Source organism: Pseudochaenichthys georgianus, chromosome 3 (assembly GCF_902827115.2).
Source record: "Pseudochaenichthys georgianus chromosome 3, fPseGeo1.2, whole genome shotgun sequence".
Lineage (NCBI taxonomy): Eukaryota > Metazoa > Chordata > Actinopteri > Perciformes > Channichthyidae > Pseudochaenichthys > Pseudochaenichthys georgianus.
Window position 1 is genome coordinate 23,703,096 of NC_047505.1, and position 27,412 is coordinate 23,730,507.

Genomic DNA, 27,412 nt, shown 5'->3' on the forward strand with positions numbered 1-27,412 from the left:
TGACTGAAAATATTCTTAGACTAATGTTAATTGGTTATCAATGAATTGATAAAAGCGTGGATCTGTGAGGGAAATATTTTGTTTAAGTGTTTGTACCAAAAAGCATTTTGTGTTTCACATAGGTCTGCCATAACTTAGAGCAGGGGTTTAAAGGTTTAAAGGTTAAAGGGTTAAAGGTTCCGCTTTCCTGTTGGGGGACTGTGACTAACTGCCAGAGGACTTTAACAGACTTTGTCTCTGAATCCATGTGTTTTTGTGATTATCGATCAGAAGACGCGCGAAATAGAGGCCCCTCCCGGATTCTCCGGTAGATCGTCTGTGTTTTCTGTGTAATGCTTCAGTGAGTTGGAGGGTTTTCTCATAGCATGTTGTGTAAACGCTTTGAGCTCACTCACGGCCGTTGGCTCTCATTAAACTCAGTGTTTGATATAAAGCGGACTCCAGCCTCCATTTCTTCCATCAACATTGCTGAGCAGGAAGTTTCTCTCACAATGTCTTGCAAAGATTCAAAGATTAAGACAATATATTTAGCTTTAAATACCATTCTGTTTAATATGGCATCAAATTAAGTTCAGTGCAACCTAACATGAATAAAAACGAAGAAACTAAATTGATGTCTAAATACTAAATGGGATTCCAAAAACAGTAAGCATAATAAACGGCAATTATGTTTTGGAATTTTTCTATTCAGTGTCCCACGAGGGAAATGTATACTTTTGCAGCACGTCAGAACAGACTCATGTATGAGTGTCATCCATCAGTAAAAGTGAAAAAAGCTTATATTTTAGTAAAAAAAGAATCCTCGAATGTAGTACATGTTACTGATCAGCAGGTACCTCCATTCAGCCATAGCATGTATAGAGAAATCTAGAAGTGAAACCAAGTTCAGACAAGTAGTGTGTACTAGTACATTTACCACGGTTCTGACTGCAGTGTTTTTACAGGAACACTCAGTTGCCACATACTGAAAGATAATTGATGCAAAACTCAATATCTGTGTAGGATGGATTGTTGAGGGAAATCATGTCCTTTGCAAATACAAAACATAACCAGAAACAAAGTCTTTGGAAGGCTGAACTGAGTGGGCTCTTTTGCAATGGAAAAATACTTAAACAACTACTGATGATGTTGATGAACGTCACTGAGGCAGAAACGATTGTCCATTGTTCAAAATAACTTTTGGCCCAGGTGTATATTATAACTCATGACAAATTCCATTTTGCCTGACCCAAAGGTTTGTAATCAAAAAATACACAATGACACAGATTTTCAAAACCAAAGCATTGCACTGCAGCACAAGCATGTCTTTGCACACAATCTCCAGCCATGACTGCGTCATGATGACAGACATCCCATGGTGCAGTGCGACGCAGTCCTAACTTTGTTCCATATGCCTCAGACACAATTATGAAACCTCGTGAGCACTATTATATCAAAACTGATTTAAATCTCTGAAATAAACTTGAGTTGCAATAATCATTCAACATAAATATTTGTAAAAAAAACACCCAACTTACAGTTAATGATCTCCAAACAGTTCACAGCAGAGTTCAGTGAGCTGGTTGTTACTATGAAAGCTCTTTTGGTATTTATTATAACACATTTTGAAAGTGTTGGGTATAATTCTTACATTTTGAAATGGTTCTATTTATATTTCTTTGTTTTTTTAGCAGTCCTTCAGTCTCTTGACTTCTAAACCAAAACATCAGTGGTTTCAGATGTATTTATTTAATAATAATAATATATCAACACCTATTCCACCGTATGCCTTCACCCAAGATGTTGAAAGTTTTAGCATGAAGGATTCATTACTTATTTGTAGGGTGTCCTCCTTGTTCAGAACATGTATCGGCGTTAGATAACAGATTCACTTTGAAGCTCTGAAGCAACTCTGTCCTCTGTTGTCTGCAAAGCTAAATAATGGAAAGCAAAGCAAGACACAAGACACAAACTGGACTTTGAATAAGAAGCGACAGTCATTCTCTTTAAAGTCTCTTGTTTTTTATTAAATACATTACTCTCTATAAACATACCATGTATCCACATATAAAAGCGTGTCCCTATTTACACTCAACCCTCAAAAAGAGCCATACCAGACAGACAACCCTGTAACTATCATAACATCCATTCTGTCCTAAGATCTCAGTGATTGTCGAAGCAGTTCCTTAACAATGTTCATATAACCATTTTGTTGAAAAGAGAAGTTCCTAAAGTTCCATTGAAATGTGTTTGACACCAATCCTACCACATCGACATCTACAAGAACAACTTGATTTCCTCATCGCGCATGAAGCAGGGTGTTTCGGTTTACTGACAGTCAGTAATCCAGCAATAAATAGTATGAACAAATTGCACATAATAGTTGACCTTTTCACTGTAAAGGAGGACAAATGTCAGTGCAGCCGGCATTCAAACCAGAAGCACAACCCCCCAGCCTTCATGTCTAACTACAAGGAGCTAGACAACAACCACAAATAGCTTGAGTGCTGTTTAAGAACCTCCTTAGAACCAGCGTGATCTTATGACCAAGAGATCTAGTAAGATGCAGATAGCAGCTACACTCATTCCTCCACCTTAGATCTCCTCTTGGAGGTTTTGGGTTTGGGGTTTTCTGACTCTGCAGGCAGCGGGGATCCTGGAGGATCATCGGGGGGGCTGGGGGCCAACTCCTCATCGGGCTCTGGCTCCAGGGGCATGGAGGGGCCTTTGGAAACTCCTGAGAATAACAAAGAGTCGATACATTGCTCGGAAAATGATTTAGTTGCTTAAAACCTACACAGATGAAATAGCTAAAGATGTGACTGACTTCCACTTCCTGTTTTAAACAGCTCGAAGTCGCAGGTCAGAGTTCTCCTTTTGGTGAAGTTGAGTTAAGTAGATTTACCCTATTATGCAGAAGAAAATACATTCTTAGAATTTATTCTCAGTAGTCTAAAATGTTTTCTCATTTTTGTTTTAGACTTAAGAACAGTTTCTGACAGGATCATTTTCTAAGTTACATTTTAATCATCTGTAAAAAAACAGTGTAAATGGTGATTAAAATGTTAGAGGTAGTGGGCTTTTGAATGCCTGCAAAAAAGAACATGTCCAACCAGAAGTTACCCTTTAAAAGATTTATACCATTACAAATAACTTCAACTATTTATTTTCAAAGCCAAACCAAGTTTCAGGGTTAAGTTGTTCATCTTCATAACCACAAAGACACAGTAGAGTTATATAGGAATCCTGCCACAACATTTCATTTCAAACCTTTATTTAACCAAATTGGTCCCATTGAGATCATAGATCTCTTTTTCAAGGGAGACCTGCAGCATATAGGTTCCACATGAAACATAAAACAATAAAGGACATTATACATTATATTTACAGGATACATAGTTATAGACATTTACAAGTGCCCATTGTATCAGCAAGCATTTCATTTACCCTAGCTTTAAAAACATGCAGAGGAATGAGATTGCTCAGTTTCAATTCTTGCTGAAGATTGTTCCAAGCAAGTGGAGCTGCGCACATAAAAGCTGTCTTACCTGAGACAGTCCTTGCTCTTGGCACATCTAACAAGACTACATCATGTGACCTCAGACAATAGCTGCTTGCAACTCTCTGTGTTATCAGCGAGCAGATATAATACGGGAGTTTACCCAACAATGCTTTATAGATAAAAGTGTACCAATGACTGAGCCTCCGTACAGAGAGTGATGGTAAACCTGCCTTGGTATACAGTGTACAGTGATGAGTAAGCGCTTTACAATTTGTGACAAATCTCAGAGCACTGTGATAGGCGGCATCCAATTTGCTCAGGTAATTGGCAGGTGCATTCATATACAACAAATCACCATAGTCCAGCACAGGTAAAAAGGTCACAGTGACTAGCCTTTTCCTGGCCTCAAGCGAGAAACAGGACTTGTTCCTGAAAAAGAACCCTAGCCTAACCCTCAGTTTTTTTAGCATGTTATTGACATGAAGTTTAAAAGAGAGACAATCATCAAGCCAGATACCAAGGTATTTGTAACAGGCAACAACTTCAAGTTTTGTTCCTTGCGTAGTTACAATATCTAAAACAGGCTCTGGAGTCTTTTTAGCTTTTGAAAAGAGCATTACCTTGGTTTTCTCAACATTTAAAAGAAGCTTTAGTTCAGAGAGCTGAGTCTGAATAATGTTAAAAACAGCTTGCAATTTAACAACAGCCTCCTTAATGGAGGGACCTGCACAGTGCATCACGGTATCATCCGCATAAAAATGTAAAGTAGCTTCATCCACATTATCACCTAAACTGTTAATATATATGGAGAATAAAAGTGGTCCTAAAACAGAACCTTGTGGTACACCATTAGAAATGTTTAACCACTCAGAAGACAGCCCATCAAAGTGAACACATTGGGACCTTTCAGAGAGGTAGTTCACAAATCACCCCACTGCATGGCTGGATATGCCTATACTGAGTAGCCTCTGCTTTAAGATGCGATGATCAACGGTGTCAAACGCTTTGGAAAGGTCAATAAACAGAGCTGCACAACTCTGCTTATTATCTAAAATAGTAGTAATGTCATTTACCACTTTCTTTGTCGCAGTGATGGTGCTGTGTTTCTTTCTGAAGCCTGACTGATGTTTAGACAGGATGTCATTTATACATAAAAACTCCTTTACCTGTTCACTCACTAAGCGTTCGAGCACCTTAGCCAGAACTGACAACTTAGAGATTGGCCTATAGTTATTTAAAATAGTTGCCTCCCCTCCTTTCAGTGAAGGCAAGACATATGCAGACTTCCATACTTTTGGAATTGTGTTCGTGCTGAGGGAGAGGTTAAAAAGAGAAGTAAGAGGTGGAGCAATAAAATCTGCAGCTATCTTTAAAAAGAAAGGTTCTACGTTGTCCGGGCCAACATGAATTACAGACACCAGTAAATACAAGCTCCACTTTACATATCCAGTCTCATTGGCACTAATAGTAAACTGTTAATCACTAACTAGGTTTAAAGTGAACGTACAGGCTTTATTTACATTTTCCTACAAATTGCAGATAGATGATCAGAGCTGTGTAAAATGTCACTGAGCATGGTTCTGCTGTTAGTAGCTAAATAAAGGTTATAGAAAACACAGCTTGCAGGCTCGGGTTAAAAAACACTCCAGTCCAATTACATTTGAGAGCTGTAAGCCACGACTATCATTTCAGAGTAACCTTGGATTTATTTGCTTAACTTTGTTTTGTTTTTTTCCAGCCCGCTGACTTTCTTTTTGTTGCCAATAATAGAGAGTATACTGGCTGGAGGTTCGCTTTTTCTCCCTTCCATATTCCATCTGGCCTGAGCCCATATATTCACTCTGCTGCAGTGCAGGGGAGAAGCTGGGAGCTCACACAGAAGAGATATGTCCATGGTTCCATTTCAAATGAAAATTGGGCTTTGGTTTATTGGAGAGGTGGAGGCTGTGCAATTCTTCACCCCCTGCACTGAGGGTGTAGCACTGGACTTTTCTGATAAGAAAAACGACATTCAGTCGTGCACTGGCTCATCGCAGTTCTGTCAGATATCTAAACGCGTAACCAGACACCGAGTTGACAGAATATTACCGGACACCTTCCACAAACCTTAATGGTGGTTTGTACCTGATGGTAGCTGCATGTTCTTGTTGTAGCTCGCAGCAGAAGACATGGCTTGGCCCAGAGCTTGGTTGGTTCCAAGAGCAGCTCCGGGGGCTTTGGTGGCTGCTGCAGAGTTGGGTTTAGATTTGGACTCCTTGTCTGGTTTAGTCCACACCAGGCCCTCTGTCACCTGCAGGGCAGCCCCCATCTTCTGAGCCATGTCCATCAGCTGTTGGTGACAAGTAGACCACTTAAGGTACGGGTAACTACTGCTGATTTTCAGAAGTTAAAGGTCACCTATTATGCATAATCCTCTTTTTCCTGTCTTTTCTACATCAACATGTGTCCCCTCTGTGGAAAGAGATTCTGAAGGTTTCAGGAAAAAAGATTCTCTCTTTTTCTCCTGATCCATTTCTATAAAAACCTGTCTGAAAATGAGCTGATCAGATTTTGGCCACTTTATGATGTCATAACGATTTGTTGGTTCGTGTAACCAAAGTAACAGACAGAGAATCAGCACTTTTGAAACCGGGCTGAAACAGAGGGGATTATGGGTAATGCTGCAATGGGTGATCTGTTTGGTTTTCCAGCCAAACACTTCAGAGGCATGTTTTGTATATATCTGAGACCTATAATATATTATTGGAAAACAGTACAATAGGGGACCTTTAATGTCAACAGGATCTAAATTACAATCCAAATGTGTGTATATGTCCATTCAAATGTGATATCTGTTTCAACAGTCACTTTACCACTTTCATTTGAGTTATTATTATTTTCATTTGTATTCTATTTGATCTTTACCTTGTGTGAATCCTGCTCTTCCCTCTGACCCGGTTGCCCCTCTGAACGCCTGCATTTCCCCACAGGGATAAATAAAGGTCCATCTTATCTCATCTTACCTCAGGGTCAAATTCAAAGCTGCTACTGCTGTCTCGAAGCAGGTTGACTTTCCTCTCCATCTCCTGGTACTGATCCAGAGTGGCCTTCTTATCGCCATGGTTATAGAGGAAGATGGCAAAGTTCAGGTTGACCAGAGGGTTGGATCTGTACATAAATGATCACAGAGGGAGAAGGAAATAAAACATGAAACTATTAAAGTCTCAAATGAAGACTCACAGTACATTCAAGTAGAAGGCGGGTTAGACTCACTGGTCGATGGTCACAGCTTGTTCATACGCTCTGGTGGCATTCTCTACGTCCTCCAAGTTGGTCAGAGCCACTGTTCGCCCATGCGTGGGTTCAGGTTGATGGCTGCGCTGAGGAAGTGGAAGGCAGAGGCGTACTGCTGCATGGTCAGGTGGACCAGACCCAGGTTGTACAACACCTTCCAATCAAAAGGAGACATGTAGTGAGCCCGCTTCAGGCAGCTGATGGCCTGTGGAAACATGAAGTTAGGAGAGGAATCAAACAGCTGACAGATGTTCATCTAAATCATATATCATCCCAAGAAGAACCTGAGCCAACCTACAGCACAGTGTGAAATGCCTGAGCTGGGTATGCTATGAGAGTATATCAAAGAATAAAGCCCCAGTCTGTGGCCGGTGTACAAATTATATAGGTCAGCGCTGATGAGCGTGTTTCAATTTGGCCAATAGAGGAGGGATGTATTCCTGGTTGTCTTTATGGACTATGGGGTGGAAAAAGTAAGCAAGCATAACTTTCAATAAAACAAGTAAAACAATGAATGCAATGTTAAAGTATTGCATTCAACATCCTAATCAAAGGTTTAGTTTGTGACCATTATTAATGATATGAACAATGCTTTGACATATCACACAAGGACGCACATGAATGTGTGTGATAGAAAAATAAGGGTTAGATACTATTCTAGTGAAAAACAGGGGGCAGTAATACGGTACACACTAACGCGAAAACAAGAAGAATATTGCACGCTAGAAGATATGGATGACAAACAATGCAGGTTTAGACTTTAAAAAGGAAATGCTTTCAATATTTTTAACGTCCTTAAGTGGCCAAGTCAGAGCCCTGAAGGAAATCTGATAGAACATCTGTGGATGTGCAGTCCATCGCCGCTCACCACGGCATCTGACTGAACTCGAACAATTCTGCAAGGAAGAACGGGCAAACATTCCCTAATCTAGGTGTGCAAAGCTAGTAGAGACGTATTCAAATAGATCGATGGCTGTAAAAGGACGCCACATGAAGTATTACATCAGGGGATCAGATGACTTTTCCACCCTTGTTGCTCTAGTTTTAAATGTTGTTAATGTTCATAACTGTCGCCTCTTTCTTCATTAGTTCGATGTTGGAAAGCTACATTTGTAAAGGAAGTGGGAAAAGTCTCTTTTTTTGTATGGGTTTCTATTTCAGGCTGTACGATAAATAAAGAAGCCATTTCAACGGGGTATGATGATTTTCTATAGGCACTGTCATAAGTAAACCTCTTTTCATTGGGAGAACTAACTTCATCAGTGAACCAATAGACAGTCTTACTCACAGCTACGTATTTCTTTTTCCCAAAGAAGCACATGCCGATGTTGTTCCAGAGGGGCGGGCTCTCAGGCACGGCACAGGCCGCCACTCGGTACTTGTTCATGGCCACATCAAAGTCTCCGTGGGTCTGCATCATGCTGCCTGCAGCCAGGATGGCCTGCCATGAAAACAGTCATTAGGGAGGTATTAGAGGAAGATGCACCCTTTGATCGTGCACATGATGAGACACAGTGCCACCTGACCTTTCACTTTAACTGAGCTGCTTTAAAAGAATCTAATGCACTCAGTAGGAAACCGTTTTAATACCAAAGAATGATGCGTTTACCCACAAAGACCCACATACCTTATAATTGTTGGGGTCAAAAGTGAGGGCATTTCCAAGGTACTCAAACGCTTTTTGGTATTTTCCGAGCTGGCAAAAACACAACATTAAAAAACGCCATTTAGATGTTTCTAGTCTGAGTCGTACAGTGAATGCCACTCTTATCTTGTTTACACTTCATTTCACTTGAAAGGTTATTACAAATCCACCTACCTGTAAAAAGAGCAGGCCCAGAGTCGTCAGGAGTTCAGTGTTCTCTGGAGAGAAGCTGAATAAAGAAGGAGACTAGTGAAATGAAACATGACACTTTATCTATGCCTGTAATCACATGTAATTCCTGCACTTATTCTTAGGCACACATAGTTGATATTCAAGGAAACTGCTGATTCAATCATGGTTTGATTCAGCATAATTGTGGAGTATTAATTATGACCTGTGGGGATATGATGGGGCTCGGAAATATAAATGGTAGACAAGAGGCATTAAAATAGGATTCACAGTGGTATGTCTGATGCAAAGCAATATTAGCATCAGGGTGGTTGATTAATTCATTTAACCCCGACAGGAGGTAGCAATAATGAGCTCTATTATAGACATCAATGTCATTTCCCTATTTACAACAGGGCCTAATGTTTAAATATTCAACATGTGAATAGAAGTGGAAATGAAAATAATTCATACTGAACAGAAAAAGGCCCCAGGTTAAACTGTGGCTAAACTGGAGCTCTGTGTGAGGTCGGATGAGAGGCACTTATTAAAAAGAGCTCCACAGAGGGAGAGGCGGTACTGTAGATACATCAAGACAAAACCCCTCGGAAATAACTAACCTTCTCTAAAACAGCATGTTTTATGTCTGTTATCTCTGTAAGTGTCTTGAGACATAAAGAGACATGTCACGCTGAGGCTGTGCAAGTATGAACAGCGATACATTAAAGATTAGTTTAAGTTTTGGGTTAAATGAAAAAAGCTTGGTCTTGAAAAAAACATTCTAGACCAGAAATGTAACACTTATCATGGATCAATGCACATGTATGTCTGAATTGTTTAAACATGTATTCAGAGAACCATAGCCACAGATTATTGAACTAAACGCCTAGAATGTGATTAAAAATGCTACTTTATAGATTTCTCTTTAAATCCTCATTGATTTCTTAATATCACATTTGAACTTACTCCACTGCCCTCTTGTACACTTCAATGGCCCTGTCCGTTTCTCCGGCCAGTAGATGCACTTTTCCGAGCATCATGAAGCTCTTGTCGTGCTTGTTTATCTGGAGAGCTATGTTAAGATGCTCCTCAGCCTGACGGACACAGATAACATAAACAAGGATCAAAGCACTTGGGAATAAATACAGTTTGTAATGTATAATGTCACAAAGATCGGCATCCTCACATTTTTGAAGTCTTTGATGAAGAAATAGCACAACCCCAGATTATGATTGATCTCCTGGGGTTAGAAAATGTCACATTATAAATGGGGCATGCTTAATTAAACAGGGCGGGATAAAGGCCGTGCCTAATTCAATTTCCAAATATTGAAGCTATTTAAGACAACAGCTCTGTGGAAAACAAATTCTGCAGTATTTCCGTCATTTGAATTAGAAGGGGCAACTTCACTGAGAGTGAAAGGCACCAGGCCGAAAAACACATCCACTTTAAGGCAAAGCAGAAACTCAGTACGAGTCTTCTTTTCTTTTACCCAGTCTTTCTCGTTGAGCCTTGCAGCTTCATGATAGAATTCAATCGCTGCTTTGTGCTTTCCCAGGAGAAATCTGCGGAAAGATTAAACAACAATAATCCATATGAGATTTTAATCAATCCTATCACAGCATGCCGAATAACTATTACAGCTATTTAACATCGATAAATAGTCAGCGGGGGTCGATTAACTATTCCCTACGGTGTTATAAAAGTACTGGCCCACAGTTGGGCTTTTATCACTAAGTATGTATCTCCTACTGTATATCTGTCGTGTGAGCTAATAGAGATGGGTCGAGGCTCCCCTGCCTCGGGCTGTTGGACTCACAGTGATCTGGCCACTTGCTTGAGGTTGTCAGTGCTGCTGGGATTAAGGATGGCGCAGCTCTGAAACAGCTCCAGGGACGGCTGGATCTTGCCCTCAAGACGCAGGATTAGTGCTGTTGTAATTCAAACACAAAAAAGAGAGGATCTTCATCAACACAAGGAAGTAAAATCGCATTAACAATCAGGCAGCATACTGTAGGCACGATAGAGCAGATTCTGGAGGAACATATGTTATAAGGACAACCACAGAGCCTTCATTTGGTGTGGCACTAAATTAACATCATACATGTGACACACGTGTGATAGGAAAGAGTTCATATCAAATAACGGCTCACCTTGAACATAGATGGCATATTCACACATCCCATTAGTCTCCTGCAGCTGTTCTTTGATGATTGCCTGCGGGACACAGAACGAGAGGTGGATGTTAACTTGTGTGAATAGGACTACTGCAAAAGGGAAAGGTTATTTTGCCTGCATGGATAATGCGTAGTATTCCAACCCCTGTATATCTGCTTTGCAACAGATTGAGGGCCTTATTTCTGCTATTTTCCTGACCTTAAAATGTGTTTTGCCCAGCTGTGTGTTATTTTGGTGCCCAGTGCAGAGCGCACGGTGCACAGATGGGAGGAGAGTCACTGACAGGAGGGAGGTTCATCCTAATGAGGCAGTGCATAGCGAGCTGTTGGTGTTACTGTTTTGGTGTCAAATGTGGCTTAAGAGTTTGTGCTGAAAATAGACGTCTCAGAGCTCTGATCTGTTTCTGGTCGGTTGCCAACCTGATCATTTAGTCCAAAAAAGCAAGAATACTAGAGCAAATTATATTCAATAATAGAATATTGCTTAAAATATAGATACAATATGAAAATGTAACATTCTCCAGCCAGTCGTTGTATTTAGATGGCCATCAATTTGTTGAAAGTAGCTAAATCAATCTGCATTTGTCTTTACATTATTATTAGGGATTTTACAGTTTCTGTTGTCCAATTACAGATCCAGTATGAAGGTCCTCTTTTTATGTTTAGAAATGTTTAGCCTGTGATTAAAAGAGTACGTCCTGCTATCTGCTGTAGAATATAGAACAACCTTATTGTAAAACCACCGTGTTTCTGCGTGTGCCCTTCTTCAGGGTCATCAGAAAGCGATCATGAGCCTGACAGGGTTTAATAATCCAGAGAATCACATGCGTCCATCAAACTTTTAAAAAATGTTTTAAAAATGTGGGTACAAGGCAAACGCTGTTATGCCAAGTTTAAGACATGATGTAATAGTGTTGCGATTATATGAAACGCTTCACCAAATAGATTTCTATTAACAGTTTCCATCATCCTTGGACCCCCACCATCCGCCTGCAGATGTGTGGTGTTCTCACACCGTGCTGCTCCCACCATCCAAACGACAGTATGATTCCTGAGGAGGCACATTCTGAATGTGTTGAGCTCTTGTTGCCACTGCATGTTATTGTGATTGCATCATTAGTCTCATTGCTAATGATGGACTGGCGGACAGCGAACCAAAAGAGCAGGTTTGCTGGGATACCCAAGACTCACAACTAGATGCTTCTCACTGCTTGGTGCAAGAGGATCCCATTAATATATCTTACAAGTCGAGACATGTATTCAAAGACTTAAGTGAGTACCTACGGGCGTCATGTGCACATATGCAGGTCAATGCAGTGAATTGGATCATAATAAAGTATAGTGTTACACAGAACCCTGTACATGCCAGGCATTCATTATCTTCATTATTTTTAAAAGGTCAATGAGACTGAGCCATTGGGACAGCGGAGGAATGACGGTACTTTACCTTACAGGTATCATAGTCTTTACGGATATAGTGCTGGTGGATGAGCCAGTTTCTCCTCTCAACAATGGGAAGCTCTGGAGCTGAAAGGAAGAGACTATAATTGACATACAAAGCAGGCACACGTTAAAGCTTGATACACTTGACTGTTCAAATAATGTCTTCTTTCGTGGATAGCTGAATGATTAATCCTGAAAGCTCCCTCCTTTGGCAGTCATTAGCAGGTCTCTGATCTGACAGTTAACACAGATGTAACTGTTCAACGTAAATCCAAGTCAATTCACCAATTAAACTGCAATGTTGTTATTCACAATCAGACAGCTCAGCCTCATGAGCTATGTCTACTCTTTTTTAAATTAATGAAGACTTGTTTGTATTTGGCAGCTGAACAAATAATGTTGAGAGCCCCCTCCCTGTGCCGTCAACCAGCAGGTCTTTGATCTGACAGTAACATAGATGTTAACACTTCAACCCAAAAACCCCGGGCTAAACAATAATCAATTCACCAGCCACGCTGTAAATGTCACCTTGTAAGCAAGTTTTTTCGTTACAAACACTGCTTTTCGTCTCGGAAGGTTGAGAATTTCTCCCTGTTGCCAGGGCAACAATGTATCTCACAAGCCAGGTGCTTGTGACAGAACAGAGAGGGTACATAGACAGACTGAGAGAGCGAGGCTGCAGGAATGAGCAGCACGATACAAAGCCAGCTTCAGAAAGGGTTAGGTAACCTGAAGAACCCAGCCACAATGCTCCAAGACTTCTCAGCGTGATACAATGTTTCATTCCACAAGAATGAGCGAGTTTGATTCTGGTAATCCTGTTATCTTAGACCTGCTACTTTCCTCTTAGGATAAAAATAGGACTCAAGGCAGTGTGGAATGAAGTTCTCCGCTTTGAGTCTGCCACCGACATCAGGGGATATCATTAATGATCAGGCTGTGTAAAAATACAGTGTGAATTATACCAAAGATGCCTTCTGTTTTTTTCTGTCAGCGCTTCAAGCGGTACTGTGTTGATTTGCCACCAGAACTAGAGCCTCTTCCAAAAACTTCAGAGGATGCTCTCCACTGCCGAGTGTGAAACGGCATGGGTTTGACACGTTTGCCCCGTCAAGATTCGGAACGGCCCTATTTGTAGCACCCTAATCCGCTTTCTTCCTGCTGAGACAGCAATAATATTCTTGTCTCTGGGTTTCAGACGGGGCCCTGTGGCGCTCCAGTGTCCACACACACACACACACAGCAGGGTGGAGGAGAGACGGGATACATGTGTGATGTATTCCTGTAATAACTCTATGAAAGAAGGGTAGAAAGGAGCTCAGAAGAAGAGCACAGCATGAGGTGTTCTAAATAAAGTTTTTTTTTTAAATCCTCCCAAACATGGAGGGCTTTTTTCATTGTTATATTTGATCTGGCTAATGCTAATGCAGAGTTGGCTTCCGTGTGCTTCAACTGTCTGGTTAAAGGGGATAAGAGCAAAGCAGAAGCATGCTGAGATCAAAAGACACATGGAGAGAATGTAATGAATAATACGAGAATCTTTTTTGGGGGAAAGTTTCACACGAACATTTTTAAGAGCCCTTGGTCATGTCAAGTCTCATACTCAGCTGCAGACACTTATTCTTCCCGTAAATGTGACAGAAGTTAGTGTCAAAATGAGTTAAATTAATAAAATGAGCAAAGCCATTGGCAGCGTATTTGTCGCAAAAAAAAAAGGCATTTCTTGGAGGCATGCTCATATTTCTGAAACACCTTCTTGGTCTTCCCCGCTAACAATGTAGAACTGAATTACAAAGGATGTAAGAAGATATCATAATACACTTATTGTTAACATAATTCATTTTATGTGTGCATTTTATAACCCTAATTACATTTTGTGGTTGTTAGAGAATGAGAAATGTCTTAAGGAGACAATTCAACTGAGAGTTAAGTTGTTTTAAAAAAAGTATTTCACATTTTCAGAGTGTAGTACAATTAAGTAAAAAATCCCTGAGGTTAATTAAGTGGATTGTTTAAATGTGTTAACTCAGCAAGTACCTCAAGACATTGTGTAAATAATTATTATATATTTTTAAGTAATGTATGTTTTGATTTCCTATACGTCTCTACGTCACATTCAAAGCTTTATATTTCCTTATTATTCTATTTAACAATCAGTTGTATTGTGTTAAATGATTACTCCATTCAGGACTCTGCTGCTGGATCATCACCGCAAAAAATCCTCTGACCATATCACCCCATCCTCATCCAACTGCACTGGCCGACCTCCTCCTCCCCTCTGCTGGTTTACTATCTGTCCCCACCCCACGCCTCGTCATCATGGGTGCTCTGGCTTTCAGCTGCACTGCTCCAAGACTATGGAACTCCCTCCCACCACACATCGACAGTCTGCCACCATCTCCACATTCAAGTCCCTCCTCAAAACCCCCCAGTTCAGATCAGCCTACTCACTGTAGTACTCCCTGTTATTGTCCTTTTGTACATTTTTTAACCTCGTTTTTTGAATATTTTATGAATTGTGAGGTGTCCTTGGGTGCTTTGGAAGGTACCATTAACTCAAAGGTATTATTAGGGTCTGAGACCTAGGTCGGCGAAGACCCTATTGAAATCGGTCGCGCAGTGACCAATAAACCTGCGAAACACACCCAAAACAGGGAAAACGACTGGCAAAAGCACAGAAAAGGTTCGGAAATCATGACGGCTGATAGGCCGCGCGAGCCCAGTCACGTGACTGCAACTCGCATAATTGATATCGTTACGATCAATTTTGTCGCTCGCAATGCGAGCGATAACCATGCAAAACCCACAAAAAACAGGGAAAACGAGGGGCAAAAGCCCATTAAAGTGGCCTAAATCATGGCAGTAGGTAGCCCATGCGACTACAGTTTTTTTCTTTCGCACGCCGTAGCCGTGATTTGGCGACAAAGTTTGCGTTCGCTCGATGCTTGGCGGTCCCTCGCCATGGAACACGGTGTCATAACTCAAATTGACATTCTCAGAACGCCACCAAACTTCACATGATGGTTAACACTACGGCCCTGAACAGCTCTAGGTCAAATCTGATGTTACTTAATTTGGCGTTACTTAATTTGGCGTTACCATGGCGACGGATCCTTCGCCATAAACAACGGTGTCGCTGTAACTCCAATGGACACGGTCCCATCGTCCCCCAATCTTCACTTTTATATCACTGGTCCATGCCTCAACAGCTCAACGTGAAATCTGAGATCTCACCGTATGCCGTTTCCATGGCAAAGCATCCTTCGCCAAAAAATACGATGTTGTAATTCAATGGAAAATCGTCCAAACAGCACCAGACTTCAGACTATCATTAATGGTCCGGCCCTCAACAGCTCTATGTCAATTAGGGGATGTCATCATATGCCGTTGCCATGGCAACGCATCCCTCGCCAAAAAACCTGGTGTTGTCGTAATTCAATGGAAAATCGTCCAAACGGCACCAGACTTCATATTATGGCTAATGGTCCGGCCCTCAACAGCTCTATGCCAATTGTGGGATGTCATCATATGCCGTTGCCATGGCGACAGATCCCTCGCCATGAAACATACAATGTTGTCTTAACTCAATGGAAAATGGTCCAAACGGCACCAGACTTCAAATGACAGTTAATGGTCCTTCCCTCAACACCTCAATATGACAATAGTCAGTTTTCCTCGAAAGCAGTTGCTATGGCAACGCCTCCCTTGCCGTTAAGCACGATATTGCTCTAACTCCTGTATAAATGGTTAAAAAGTGTTCAAATGTCACATGTGTGGTAACGGTACAGCCCTCAAGACACATATGTGTCAGTTTTGAGATTTCTTCTAATGTCGTTGCAATGGTAACAAAATGGTCGCCGTGAAACACGGTTTTCTCATAACTCCAGTTAACATGCTCCAAACGGCCCAAAACTTCACAGGTTAGATAACGATGCAGCCCTCAACACAACTAAGCATATTATGGGGTGTCATCAAATGCCGTTGCCATGGCGACAGATCACCCGCCATCAAACACAATGTTTGTGTTACTGCTGTAACTCAAAGACATTGTCCGATCGGCCTGAAACTTCCCACGTTTGCCAACGGCCGAGTCCTCGAGACACCTAGACACACACGTCGACGTGCGGACAACAGCCTGCGGAGCGTCGAAGACCCGCTCAACGCTGCTTGCAGCTTTAATTATTATTATTATTGCAAATAGTGTCATATTTGAATGTTTTTTTTTCAACTACAGTAATGTAGTTAGAATTTTATTTGGTTTAACCTCCTTAAATTAAACTAAATGAAAGCACACCACAGTACCGGCTTGAATGCCATGCAGGAAAAATAATGTGCAATATAATACCAAAGCATTTCCTCAACTGCTGTCATAGGGGTCGCATTCTGAGCAGTGCTGATGTTAATTACCAAACATTGCCAAACAAGAAAAACTAAAAAGCTTAGTCATGAATAGCAGCTTAACTGGTTAATGGGTCATTAAGCCATATCTATGATGACAACATATCCTAGTGTAATGTGATTAACAAACATTTTCCAGACAAAGAAATGTCCTGAACACATTCAGCAGCATACTGATGAACAGAAGAAGAAGCTTGTTCATAGTGGTGATGGCAGAAAGAAGGGTGAGGGTGACCTCTGCAGGACGATTAGTTCCACTCACTCTTTGAGTATCCTGTTCCAGTTACAGGTTTATTGTCAGAAATTTAAATATTGGGAGAAATTGTGTTTTTGAATCGTTGTGTCATATGATATGCAAGTGTTAATGGTCTGTACCTTTAGGTGCCCGACGTTTCTTGGCTTCAGTCGCAACTGGGAGCTGAAATATATAAAATACAACAGACAAATAAGTAATAAGCACAATACACTCCATTACAGCCAAAATACACTGGACACCATCAATCAGATTTCCCATAGGAAGCATGAGCTGTGGCCACACGGAAATAGATTCCCCCAGTTTCTTACAGTTAAGTCTGTGTGGTAATACAGGTCAAAGTTTAGACTGGCTGAAATGTCTGTTGAAAAGTTAAGGTGTGTTCACTGTTATATACAAATATAAATACATTTGTTTCTTGATTGGACATGATAAGCCTAGGAATGTATTGATGTTGTATATGTCTTAGGGACTGCAAAGTGCTAACAAGCCAAGTTAATTAAAAGTATGTCATTAATTGGCCAAATATAGTTAAAATGTAAACATTATACAACAGATAACAAACAAATGGAGCCAGTTTATCAGACTAGAAAAAGTGTATGTTAAACAAACAGATCTGATCAATGACAAATCTGCTTTGCAAGAATTTCTTGATGTGTTGTGCATTACTATTGTCTATACTTCACCACGTCATAAGCGCTAGACGTTATAGCCACACCACAACTAGTATGTGTGGTAAATCCAGCCTCAGTTAGCGCAGAACTGGACATTTATTTATCTAACTTAAGATAAAACAAAGCGTGGGCTAACGATACAGCACTCTTAGTGTAAGGCATGTCTGTAGTTGTTCCCTTCCTCCAGCTGTAGCTGTTAGCTCTCTTGTTTTAGCTTGTCCTTGGCGGAGTGAGATTAAAGTTAGCGTTAGCTGTAGGTTAATTAACTAAACTGCGATTTACACTCGGTTAGCCAGGCAGCTAACATATATTAAACGGGTTTTTATGAAGCACGTATTCGAAAGCACATCGTTACGTTTACTTTGGGAGTATCAGAATAACACTTTCCCAGTGGCGTTTTTTGTGTTTACCCATTAAAACGTTAAGTAGCTTTAGTATTGCACTCACCGCGGTGACATTCTCCTCGTCCGCCATCTTGGGATGATCAACAGCAGAAGCTGTTGCCATGGATACATTGGTGGAATGCGGAGGAGTGGCTGGCTGGATTTATGAATGATTTTACTTACTGTTACAACGAACCAATACAATGTTCATCATCAAGGTTTTAATTCGTCTACCTGTATTTTACATCATGTAGCTAAGACTTTTCCTATAGTATTCTTTACTAAACAAGCTATTTTAGACAAGATCCACGTTTTGTGAAATAGGCCAGAACTGTTTATTGAATGTTATAGGGAACCAGTTTCTAGCAAGTATCGAGAAGTGTTTTAAATAAGTCACCAATATGTACAACACACCTTAACACACATTCGGATCAGCAAAGGGACATTTCAACATAACACTAATTTTCTCTATTAAGAATGAAGACAAACCATTTTTAACAAAAACACTAACAGCCTTGTGCTTAAACCCCCACGGAAAAATGGCTGAACTACATCTGCTGAGAGGCACTGAGGTTACACTAAAAGTGATTCAGTGAAACAGTAACAGTAGATCAGAATTGGACATCGTAACCTACATTCTATATATTCACAGGCAAACGTGAACATGCTAATACCAACAAGTAGGTAACAAGCAACTCAAAATTACAACCCATATGCGACTATTCAGTAACATGACTTTAATCTGCAGTATAATTATTACGGATAACAAGTCAAAATTATGGATAATCAACAAATAAATATTGTGTTCTTTCTGCTCATTAATAAATGTTACTACATAAATTAGCTAAATTCTATACTATGTCAGAAATGTTACATTAAGAAACCTGTACCATTTGTTTAATTTTAAAGGCTCCATACTGTGAAAGAAAACATAATGGTATTCCTAAATCAACATGAATGAAAATGTGCAATCCCAGTTAAACAACAACTTAATTTCCACTAAAAACAACTTGTTTTTCTCACGTCAAGACCAGTGATTAAAACAGTAAAAAGAAAAACCTTCATCCCTTCACCTTCATTAACCATCATTTTTTACAGTGTTATATAAATGAAAACATAACATTTAGTACAAACAGCAGCTGTTTTCATCAGTAGTGTAAGATAGTAACAGGATGCATCTCATTTTGCAGGGCATCCAGTCATATTATGTGTACTGCATGTATCAAGGTTGCTCATAAAGCAGAATGATAAACCAGTTACTCCGTAAAGCTCTACATGCTGCTGCAATGGCAAACATGTATACATACAAGCTAAGTGAATCCATCATTCAATGATGGTTAAACATTCTCTGGTCAAGTATGCGTTTTATATAATTCCAACTCTTCTAAAGTTGATTTTTGAGGCCCCAGCATGTTATTTCTAAACAAAATTTTGAGATAGACAAATCCTATCACTTTCCGCCAGCGTATTTAACAGTGACAGGATTTTAATTATTGTATATTATCATTAAATCCCAGACCGGTTCAATAGTACACGGCATATTGCACTGCGTATACTTTAACGTGTATATCTTTAGTCAGATAATGTTGAGTTTATTCAAGTTGGTTATATTGTGATGTTGAAGTTGCCAATGTCTTCTGTACTACACCATAGCATATTTAAAGTGGAACATGGGGACACTTCACTAGGCTGCTGTTCAAATAACAATACTTTTCTTCATGTTGATTGTTTTTGCCATCTTCACTAAATAATTACACCCATTTCCTAAACCCGTCGAAGTACGTTAGGACTAGCCTGTAGCATGAAGGATGTGAAAAGCAATCTAATTCCTCTGGTTCCTGCTGAAGGCTCCCTGTGCAGCGGAGGTGGCAGCAGTCTGCACAGTGGGGTTGGTAATGACTCCGTGGGAGAACTCCTGCTGGGCCTTGGTGAAGCTGGCCCCGGTCCTTCTGTACTTAGAGTGGACCTAGTATATAGGAAATTAGGCACAGATAAGGGCAGTGACAGGTTATAAATGAGGTCAACAGATGAGTAGCTCCTGTGTTCAGTCCCAATTGTTGAAAAACTTAAATGTCAGTGACATTTAGTGGAAAATGTATTTCACGCCCCCTCCCCCCCAAAAATGCATGTTGAGGACAAAATTGTTAGCATGTGTGTAAAGCAATGGCAGATATTGGCAACTAATATTGCAGGGTAACATTTTCTTCAGAATAGAGCTACAACAATTAGTCCATCAAAATAAAAGTAATAGCCAACTTCTTTAATAAGTGATCATAATTGTACTTCTTTGATTGAAAATGAATCAGTTATTAACATCTCGTACCATGGCCATAGCTACTGTTGTTAAAACAATTATGTTTGTTTGTGAATAAGTATTTCCCAGTATTTTCTCATGTCTTCACCTAATGAATTGTGGTATTTTTGATTGATTCTTAAATAAGTGTTAAAATAAAATGTTGACTGATTTGCTTAGATAATTTTGAAAATGTTTGCCCCTTCGAGGGTTTCTAAATCTTGACATTCCCTCCGATACCTTCTTTGCCCTTCACTTTCAGCTGCAATGCAAGTTTATCTGTGTCACTTACATTTTTAGTTTCTCTCGTTATGTTTCTTTCTTTGATCTGCATGCACCTTCACTAAGTTGGAGCTAAAAACAAATATAAGCCAAGTGGGAATACACATATTTATATATGTAATGCGCGCCATGTTTAACTCTCTATTTTCAGGCAACTTCAGTTGATTGTGAGGCACTACCATCTTTTATTTAACTGCGAACATACAGTAAGGCTGCGGCCACACGAGGACGAAAACGGTCGTTTGCGTTACTGTTTAGTGTCATATAGATCGTTCAGCCACACGAGGACGACCGAATACGCCACTAAACGACTGAGGAAACGATAACGGGTCCCAAGGTGGATAGAACGGCATACGCAACGCTCTGGGGGGTCCAACGGCTCCGTGTGTACGCCCTATACGATCATTTTCTGATAATGATGAGGCAATAGCCCCGCCTCTCCCCACCTCTGCTGCTCACCCCCGCGTCAAAGTAAACTGCACACTGAATTCAGATTATTTATCTTTCTCTCGATATGGACCTAAACGCGAGTGAAGTCTAATCTGACAGGACAGAGACACGCAGCTCTGCTCACCTGCAGCTCCTCCCGCTGCAGCAAAACACACACTTCAAGTCAGATCATCACCCTTAGCTATTTTAATGACCTCTCAAACTCCCTAAACTAGTTATAAATATGTTTATTTTTACAGTCGGCCGGGTCACTCATTACTGGATCAGCTGCTGCATGAGACAGACACTGACGCTGTCCGAAGAGAGGGAGGAAAAAGAGAGGCTCCGTGTATTTTATTATTATATTATAGAGTCGTTATTCATTTGTTTTAAAGCTCAATAAATAACAAAGAAGACCTTTGACCGGCACTTTTATAATTTTGTCCGGAAGATTTAAACTTTAATACACGTTGACTGCACCTAGTTAGGATGCCACCTGGGCGCCTCCCTAGGGAGGTGTTCCAGGCACGTCCAGCTGGGAAGAGACCAAGGGGTAGACCTAGGACCAGGTGGAGGGATTATATCTCTTCGCTGGCCTGGGAGCGCCTTGGGATCCCCCAGTCAGAGCTGGTTGATGTCGCCAGGGAAAAGAAAGTTTGGGGCTCTCTGCTGGAACTGCTGGAACTGCTACCCCCGCGACCCGACCACGGATAAGCGGGAGAAGATGGATGGATGGACACGTTGACTGGCGAAAAACTCTGCCCGGTTCCCTCGGCCCCCACCGTGGAGAATAAACAGAAGGGCAACCATGACAACCATGCTTCTTCGCTGCTTTTGTGGAGGAAGTTACAGCGCCACGTACAGGCTCCTGCATATGTACTGCAGCTTCTCCAGCGGTTGGAGCTAAACGGAGCGGTCTCGTGTGGACAGACACTATCCGGATAATTATTGCGTGTGGACGGAAGCTTTTTTGCGATTGCGTTAAACCTATGCGTTTAGCCGTTTTCGTCCTCGTGTGGCCGCAGCCTAAGTGTAGAGTGCTGTTTTAGGGTAATGGCTCATGGCTTTATTTCCCTTTGTAAACTTTTTACATTAGCATACCATTTTCAGTAGGATGACAGCCAGGACAGAGTTCACTGTGAAAAAACCGGCCACCACCATCATAACCACAGCCACAGCCAAGTTTTTGCCGATCATGTTGATGGATGCGATCCATCCGCTGTTAGAAACAGAGACAACCAATAAACACGTGTAACTTCACATTTCTCTCTACAATGAGCATTTACTAAATATTTAACAACTTCAAGCATTTGAAAGGTTTTGGAAATGGCTGAATTAAAGAGAAATGACCCAACATTGTAACCTGCCCAAGTGACCAATGGAGTAGCAAGAAGCTTGAAAAAATGAATAATGACAAACTGAAAAGCCTAATATATTACATGACACAGAAAAGAAACCCAAAGAGAAAAGTTCCACACACTTACAAAGCAGCAACCCAGACAAGTTAGGGCAGCAGGAATCTGTCAAAGAGATGCAAGAGAGGAGAAACAGGGCAAAACACACACACACACACACAGGCGAGAATGAAGATGGACCCGTGCATACACACATTTACTACAGATCTACCCAAATCACACTCAGTCTTACCCCCTGATCCCACCGGAAGCGTCTGCGCTGCGCTGCGGCTGCGCCGCGCTGCGACCTCCTCCTGCGACCTCCTCCTGCGTCATAACCCACCAGGCGCGTTTCAAAACATTGCGGAAGCGGAGTGTCGTGTGTGCAGCTTCGCAGTTGTTGTTGATTTTGGAATATTTCCTGGACATTTGTACTTCTACAAGTAGTAGGCTACGTAGTTAAATGGTTTGTGTCTCTTTAAATCGTGTTTATTGTTGTTATTTCTTATTGTGTTGTGTTGTAGACTACAGACACAGTTAATAATAATTGTAATATTCCAGTTATAAACGACATGAATCAAAGATGTGTTGCTGTATTTTAGTGGTAAAAAAATATGCATTCATCATCATAATTATTCTATATATATATATATATATATATTTTACAGTGCCTGTAAACCGGAGGAGGATGACCGTTCCACTTCCTGCCTGCGCTGCGCCGCGTCAAAAATAGGATTCATCCTATATTTTAGAAATTCCTTGCGGCGAGGAGCTTCTGGGACGCTTCGAGCCGCGGCGCAGCGGGTCTGGTGGAATAGCACCCATTGACTAGAGTGGCCACGATCGCTAAAAACGACGCAGCCGCAGTGCAGCGCAGACGCTCCTGGTGGGATTAGGGGGTTAGTTATGAGAATAGAAACCTGTTGAACAACTTTACACCACACCTTTACTTCCACCAAACATGCAGAAAATGATTTAAATAATAAAGGTTGGCACTGACCTGTTTCCCCACTTGGGGATCCCCACAGTCTGGATGATATACACTGCCACTTGGAAGAAGAAGACAAAAAAGAAGAAAAAGAAGCTGAAGGAGCTGTCAGACCTAGAGAGGGAAAATAGAAAACACAATTCAAATGTTTTCATGATAATGATAAGTCAAGAGGTTTGTTCGCTGCAAGAATATTCGATAAAGATGTAAACCATTTAAATACATTCAACTGTAGAAGTCACAAAGATGATCAATAGAGCATCATCAATGTTTAGCATCCGATTAAAGACTTGTGTTTCATTAGATATACCTTAAAGGTGGGGTAGGTAATTTTGGAGAAACCAGCTTGAGTGCGCTAGAATTTGAAAATACACAGCCGAAAAAATCTGCCACTTCCTTACAGAGCCCCTCCTCCAACACACACGAACGCGCACATGACCAATGAGGGCACAAGATAAGTTTGTGCACAGATGGAAGGCTGACAGGCAGGTAGGCCATCCAGTCATTTTAGCCGGGCCGGCTCAGATGATTGGTCGTGCTTTTTACAGCACCACGGCTTCCACAGATGACATTTTTTTATGGATTTTTTGTCAAAGCACTTAAGATATTCATTGCTATCGGGATGTTTAGAGCATTCCATGGAATATATCAAAAAGTGTATCTCGAGCCGGTTTCTCAAACTTACCTACCCCACCTTTAATGATTATAATTAAAAATGCAGATAATTCTCCAATTGGAAGTTATTTTGGAATCTTGTTAAGATGTAATGCTGTTTAAGAGGATTATCCTATGAAAAGATTGTAAGTATTTTTATTAATCAAAGCAATGAGCTATGAACCAGAGAATCTAATTTTAGCAACGTCTAATATTTTAAATGGAGTACAGGGTGGCCCACATTAACCTCAAACCCCTCTAGTTGAGTTGAATGATGAGGCTGCCAAGTTTTTTAAAAGTAAAATAGAGAAAGATAAGAACAACACCGCTAATTAGCTCGCCGACATGTGCCGTTTCTACTTGTACAAAGAAATAAAAACATTAAGTCCTGTAAGTCACGGAAAACAATCAACATTTCCTTGTGAGCACGAGGCAAGCAAAACAGTGTACCTGAAGGCCTTGTAGACGGGCCGGTACCAGCAGATGAAGGACACCGGGGTGAAGAGGATGAACCAGAGGATGGACAGACCGAAGTCAACCCCGTACTCAGCGTCTGCAGTGAAGTAAGCCAGGCAGGCCAGCACGTTGAGGAAGAGAGTGGCACTGTGGACTGTGGGGACACACAGGAAACCAATGTCAAACACACATCTCTACTTTGGAAAAGCTCAAATTAGGAGTTTTTGGTAATTGGGAGAAAAAAACCTTTAGTGCCCTTTTAGAGGAATGAATAGGTGTGAGGTCATTTTGTCAGTATTTCCTTTGTCAACAATGTCTGACAGACATTAGAAGGCTGCATTTATCTACAGATGCTCCAGTTCAAAATGAGAATACATTTTTGTTCAAATGTCATCATATAATGAAAAAGTCCCGAATACCATCAACAGTATGTCTATGATCGATATAATTGTGACATTAAAGGCTTCATGCAATTCTACAAAATGTCAGGGTCATCAGATGGCCTGTAATTGATCCATACTTTATAGAAAACTAGAAATATATGCTTCATTGTAAATTAAACGAATAAATCACTTACGTTTGAAAACAAGAGAGACTTGTTAACATACCAAACTCTCAGAATCACACTGTGTTATGGATCAAGGTAGGACGCTTTTATATTGAAAGATAACAGTTGTAAAGATAAATACTGCATGCAGGGGCACGTACACATCCAGAGGTAGTACATTCTCTTGCAGATCCTGCGGTACTCTTCAGGGATGTCCTCCTCAAAGTCCTGATAGAAGCACGGCTTTACAGGGGAAAAACTGGGAAGCGGTGGCCAGTTGTTTTCTTTAGCTGACAGACAAAAAAAACAACAAGTGGTTAAACACGGTGAGCGCTTGTGGTGTGTTATAGTTTGCGTGTACAACTGCTAAGTTAGCTTGCAACTTCTTAAATAAATACTTACAGCCAGTGTTGAGCCCTCTGCCTGCAGCCCTGTTCTGTATCTCCTGCTCCTTCCTCTCCAGCTCTGCAGCTTTCTTCTCCAGCTCCTCCTGCTGTTTGAGCAGGTTAGCCTGGCCAGCTACTGCATTAGCCTGGTGGGTGAAGGAAGAGCTATTATTAACACTGCTAGCAAGTGGAGGAGCTTGGGTCATAAGATTTTCATCGCCATTTCTACACTGTAGCGTATGTGCATATGACATTAAAACCTTTGAATCTTGAAAAATATAGTTACTGCATCACTACAACCAACTGCAGGACTTTTCTATCTAGTGATGCAAAATGTATGAGCTATGTAAGACTGAGAAATGAGCCATTCTGAATAACTGGTACGTTTACTTTTGAAATGTTTTAGGTAGATTATTCTTATAATACTTATGTACTTTTAGTTAAGGATTTCTTATTTCTACTTTAATCTAGTGAAAGATCTGAATGCTTTATCCACCACTTAATTTATAATATGTGTTTAATGTTATATCAATATCAGCCTAAAAAAAGAGAATTGGTTTGCTCTACTTACTGCTGACAAAAAGCACTTGTTAGCTTAAAGATTTGTGTTTTATTATTCCCCTAATCTATTGTTTGGAACATACAATACAACATTTGGATGCACTTTGGTTATGTAAATCTCAAATGAAATTCCTAAATAGCTGAAATAAGATTTGACACCAGCTTATTTAACGTTTTTTTCTATCTGTTAATGTGTTTGTGTCTGACTCACTTGTGCGCTCTGTTCCACAGAAGTCGGTAGGATGGCGGGTTGAGAGGAGGCAGCTGAGATGGGGATGGTTGTACCAGTGTGGGTTCCCTTTGAAACAAATATGGCTTTTTTATTAACTTCATTTTCTTTCATTGATGAAACAACTATAAATGACATCAGCGTAATAAAAAATTGGAAGAGGCGCTAACCATGTCAGTTGTAGAGAATGGGTTGAACTCCCCAGTGTTTTCAGAGGCTCCGCTGGTGACTTGTGTGATTGAGGCATCCTGAAAAAAAAGGGCAAACCTTGATGTTATGAGGTGCTGAGAAGCCATGACCCTTCACTTTAGATTTGATGCCTGCCATGTTTGGAGTAGGCAGTAATCCACAGAATATCAACCAGTCAAAGAAGAGCAATTATTTGTCCCAAACCAAATGTACTATAAGCCCAAAGCAGGAGCCCATCTGTCTTAGTTAAAATGTAACTATTTGAACAATAAAAGGTGCTTTTTCTTTAAGTAAACATGTCACTAAGTCACTTGTTAACCTACAACCATTGGGTAATATAATTTTAACATCTAAAACGCAGAGATGTGGTAATTATACTAAACAAATGCCACACCAAATAATATTGCTATAAGCCTAAAAGGTGCGACATTACATTCCACATTTCCCCTTGAGGATCAGGATTACAACATTTACATTTTTCCTTCAATGGCGTAGTGAAGGATCACAGTTGATGGCTAAACACCAGCAGGCACCTGCTCCTGTGTGTCTCTGCTTACCTGCGCAGGTGAGCTAGCAGCCCACGTACAGCGTTACCACACTATTTTACAGATACACGTTATAAATAGATTATATTAAATATACAACGTGGCCTGCTTAATACCTAACATTCTTACTCAGGAAATACTGAGGCCAAACCCAGCAACCAACCAAACAGGTTTGTGTTGTAGCATATCTCTTTCAGTCTCCACTTCACACGAAAACAGCTTCTTAAAGATTTCACACAGAAAAAAAACACACACACACTCACCTGGAAGGGCTCAATATCCATTGGGTCCACGAAAGGATTGCTGTCAAATCCCGACATTGTGGATAAAAGTTTATGTTGTGTGGAATAAACAACACGACAGCTCCCGTGTCCCCGGCGGCTGCTGCTCCTGCGGATGGTGCTGTGACGCTGCGTGTCTGCGCATGCGTGGCTGACGTCACTAGGAGGCTGTCCCTGAGTGGTCTGATACATTAAACTACCTTTACCTCTAGAAATGATGGCAATTGCTTTCAATTATGAATATGAGTATGAATTCAGGCCCCTCACGTGTGTCAAGAAAGTA

General features: G+C 40.8%; 2 protein-coding genes across 2 annotated transcripts; both read right to left on the reverse strand.

Moving 5' to 3' along the window:
• Positions 1 to 2,000: 2,000 nt before the first annotated feature.
• Positions 2,001 to 18,019, reverse strand: bbs4 (Bardet-Biedl syndrome 4). The gene is given in 16 exon segments (XM_034103021.1): positions 2,001 to 2,716; positions 5,606 to 5,810; positions 6,484 to 6,628; positions 6,734 to 6,806; positions 6,809 to 6,959; positions 8,043 to 8,195; positions 8,382 to 8,450; positions 8,574 to 8,628; positions 9,534 to 9,661; positions 9,754 to 9,807; positions 10,060 to 10,132; positions 10,387 to 10,498; positions 10,721 to 10,784; positions 12,192 to 12,271; positions 16,961 to 17,003; positions 17,960 to 18,019. Coding segments are annotated over 16 exon segments (1,620 nt in total). The 3' UTR covers positions 2,001 to 2,561.
• Positions 18,020 to 18,200: 181 nt separating this feature from the next.
• scamp2l (secretory carrier membrane protein 2, like) lies at positions 18,201 to 27,247 on the reverse strand. Its single transcript, XM_034077710.2, has 9 exons — positions 27,112 to 27,247; positions 26,285 to 26,362; positions 26,097 to 26,183; positions 25,341 to 25,470; positions 25,100 to 25,228; positions 24,386 to 24,545; positions 23,294 to 23,395; positions 22,001 to 22,118; positions 18,201 to 19,861 (listed from the first exon to the last, which is right to left on the reverse strand). Exons 1-9 carry the CDS (start codon positions 27,166 to 27,168, stop codon positions 19,718 to 19,720), a joined length of 1,005 nt encoding a protein of 334 aa, XP_033933601.1. The 5' UTR covers positions 27,169 to 27,247; the 3' UTR covers positions 18,201 to 19,717.
• Positions 27,248 to 27,412: the final 165 nt, after the last annotated feature.

Bases quoted from the DNA above. Each gene is read 5' to 3' on its own strand.
- scamp2l (XM_034077710.2), bottom strand. From the start codon at position 27,168: ATGTCGGGATTTGACAGCAATCCTTTCGTGGACCCAATGGATATTGAG. The intron at 25,229-25,340 runs GTAAGTATTTAT...TTTGTCTGTCAG, and splicing joins CAGAGGGCTCAACACTGGCT to CTAAAGAAAACAACTGGCCA. The intron at 22,119-23,293 runs GTCAGTGCCAAC...TGTTTCTAACAG, and splicing joins ATCCCCAAGTGGGGAAACAG to CGGATGGATCGCATCCATCA.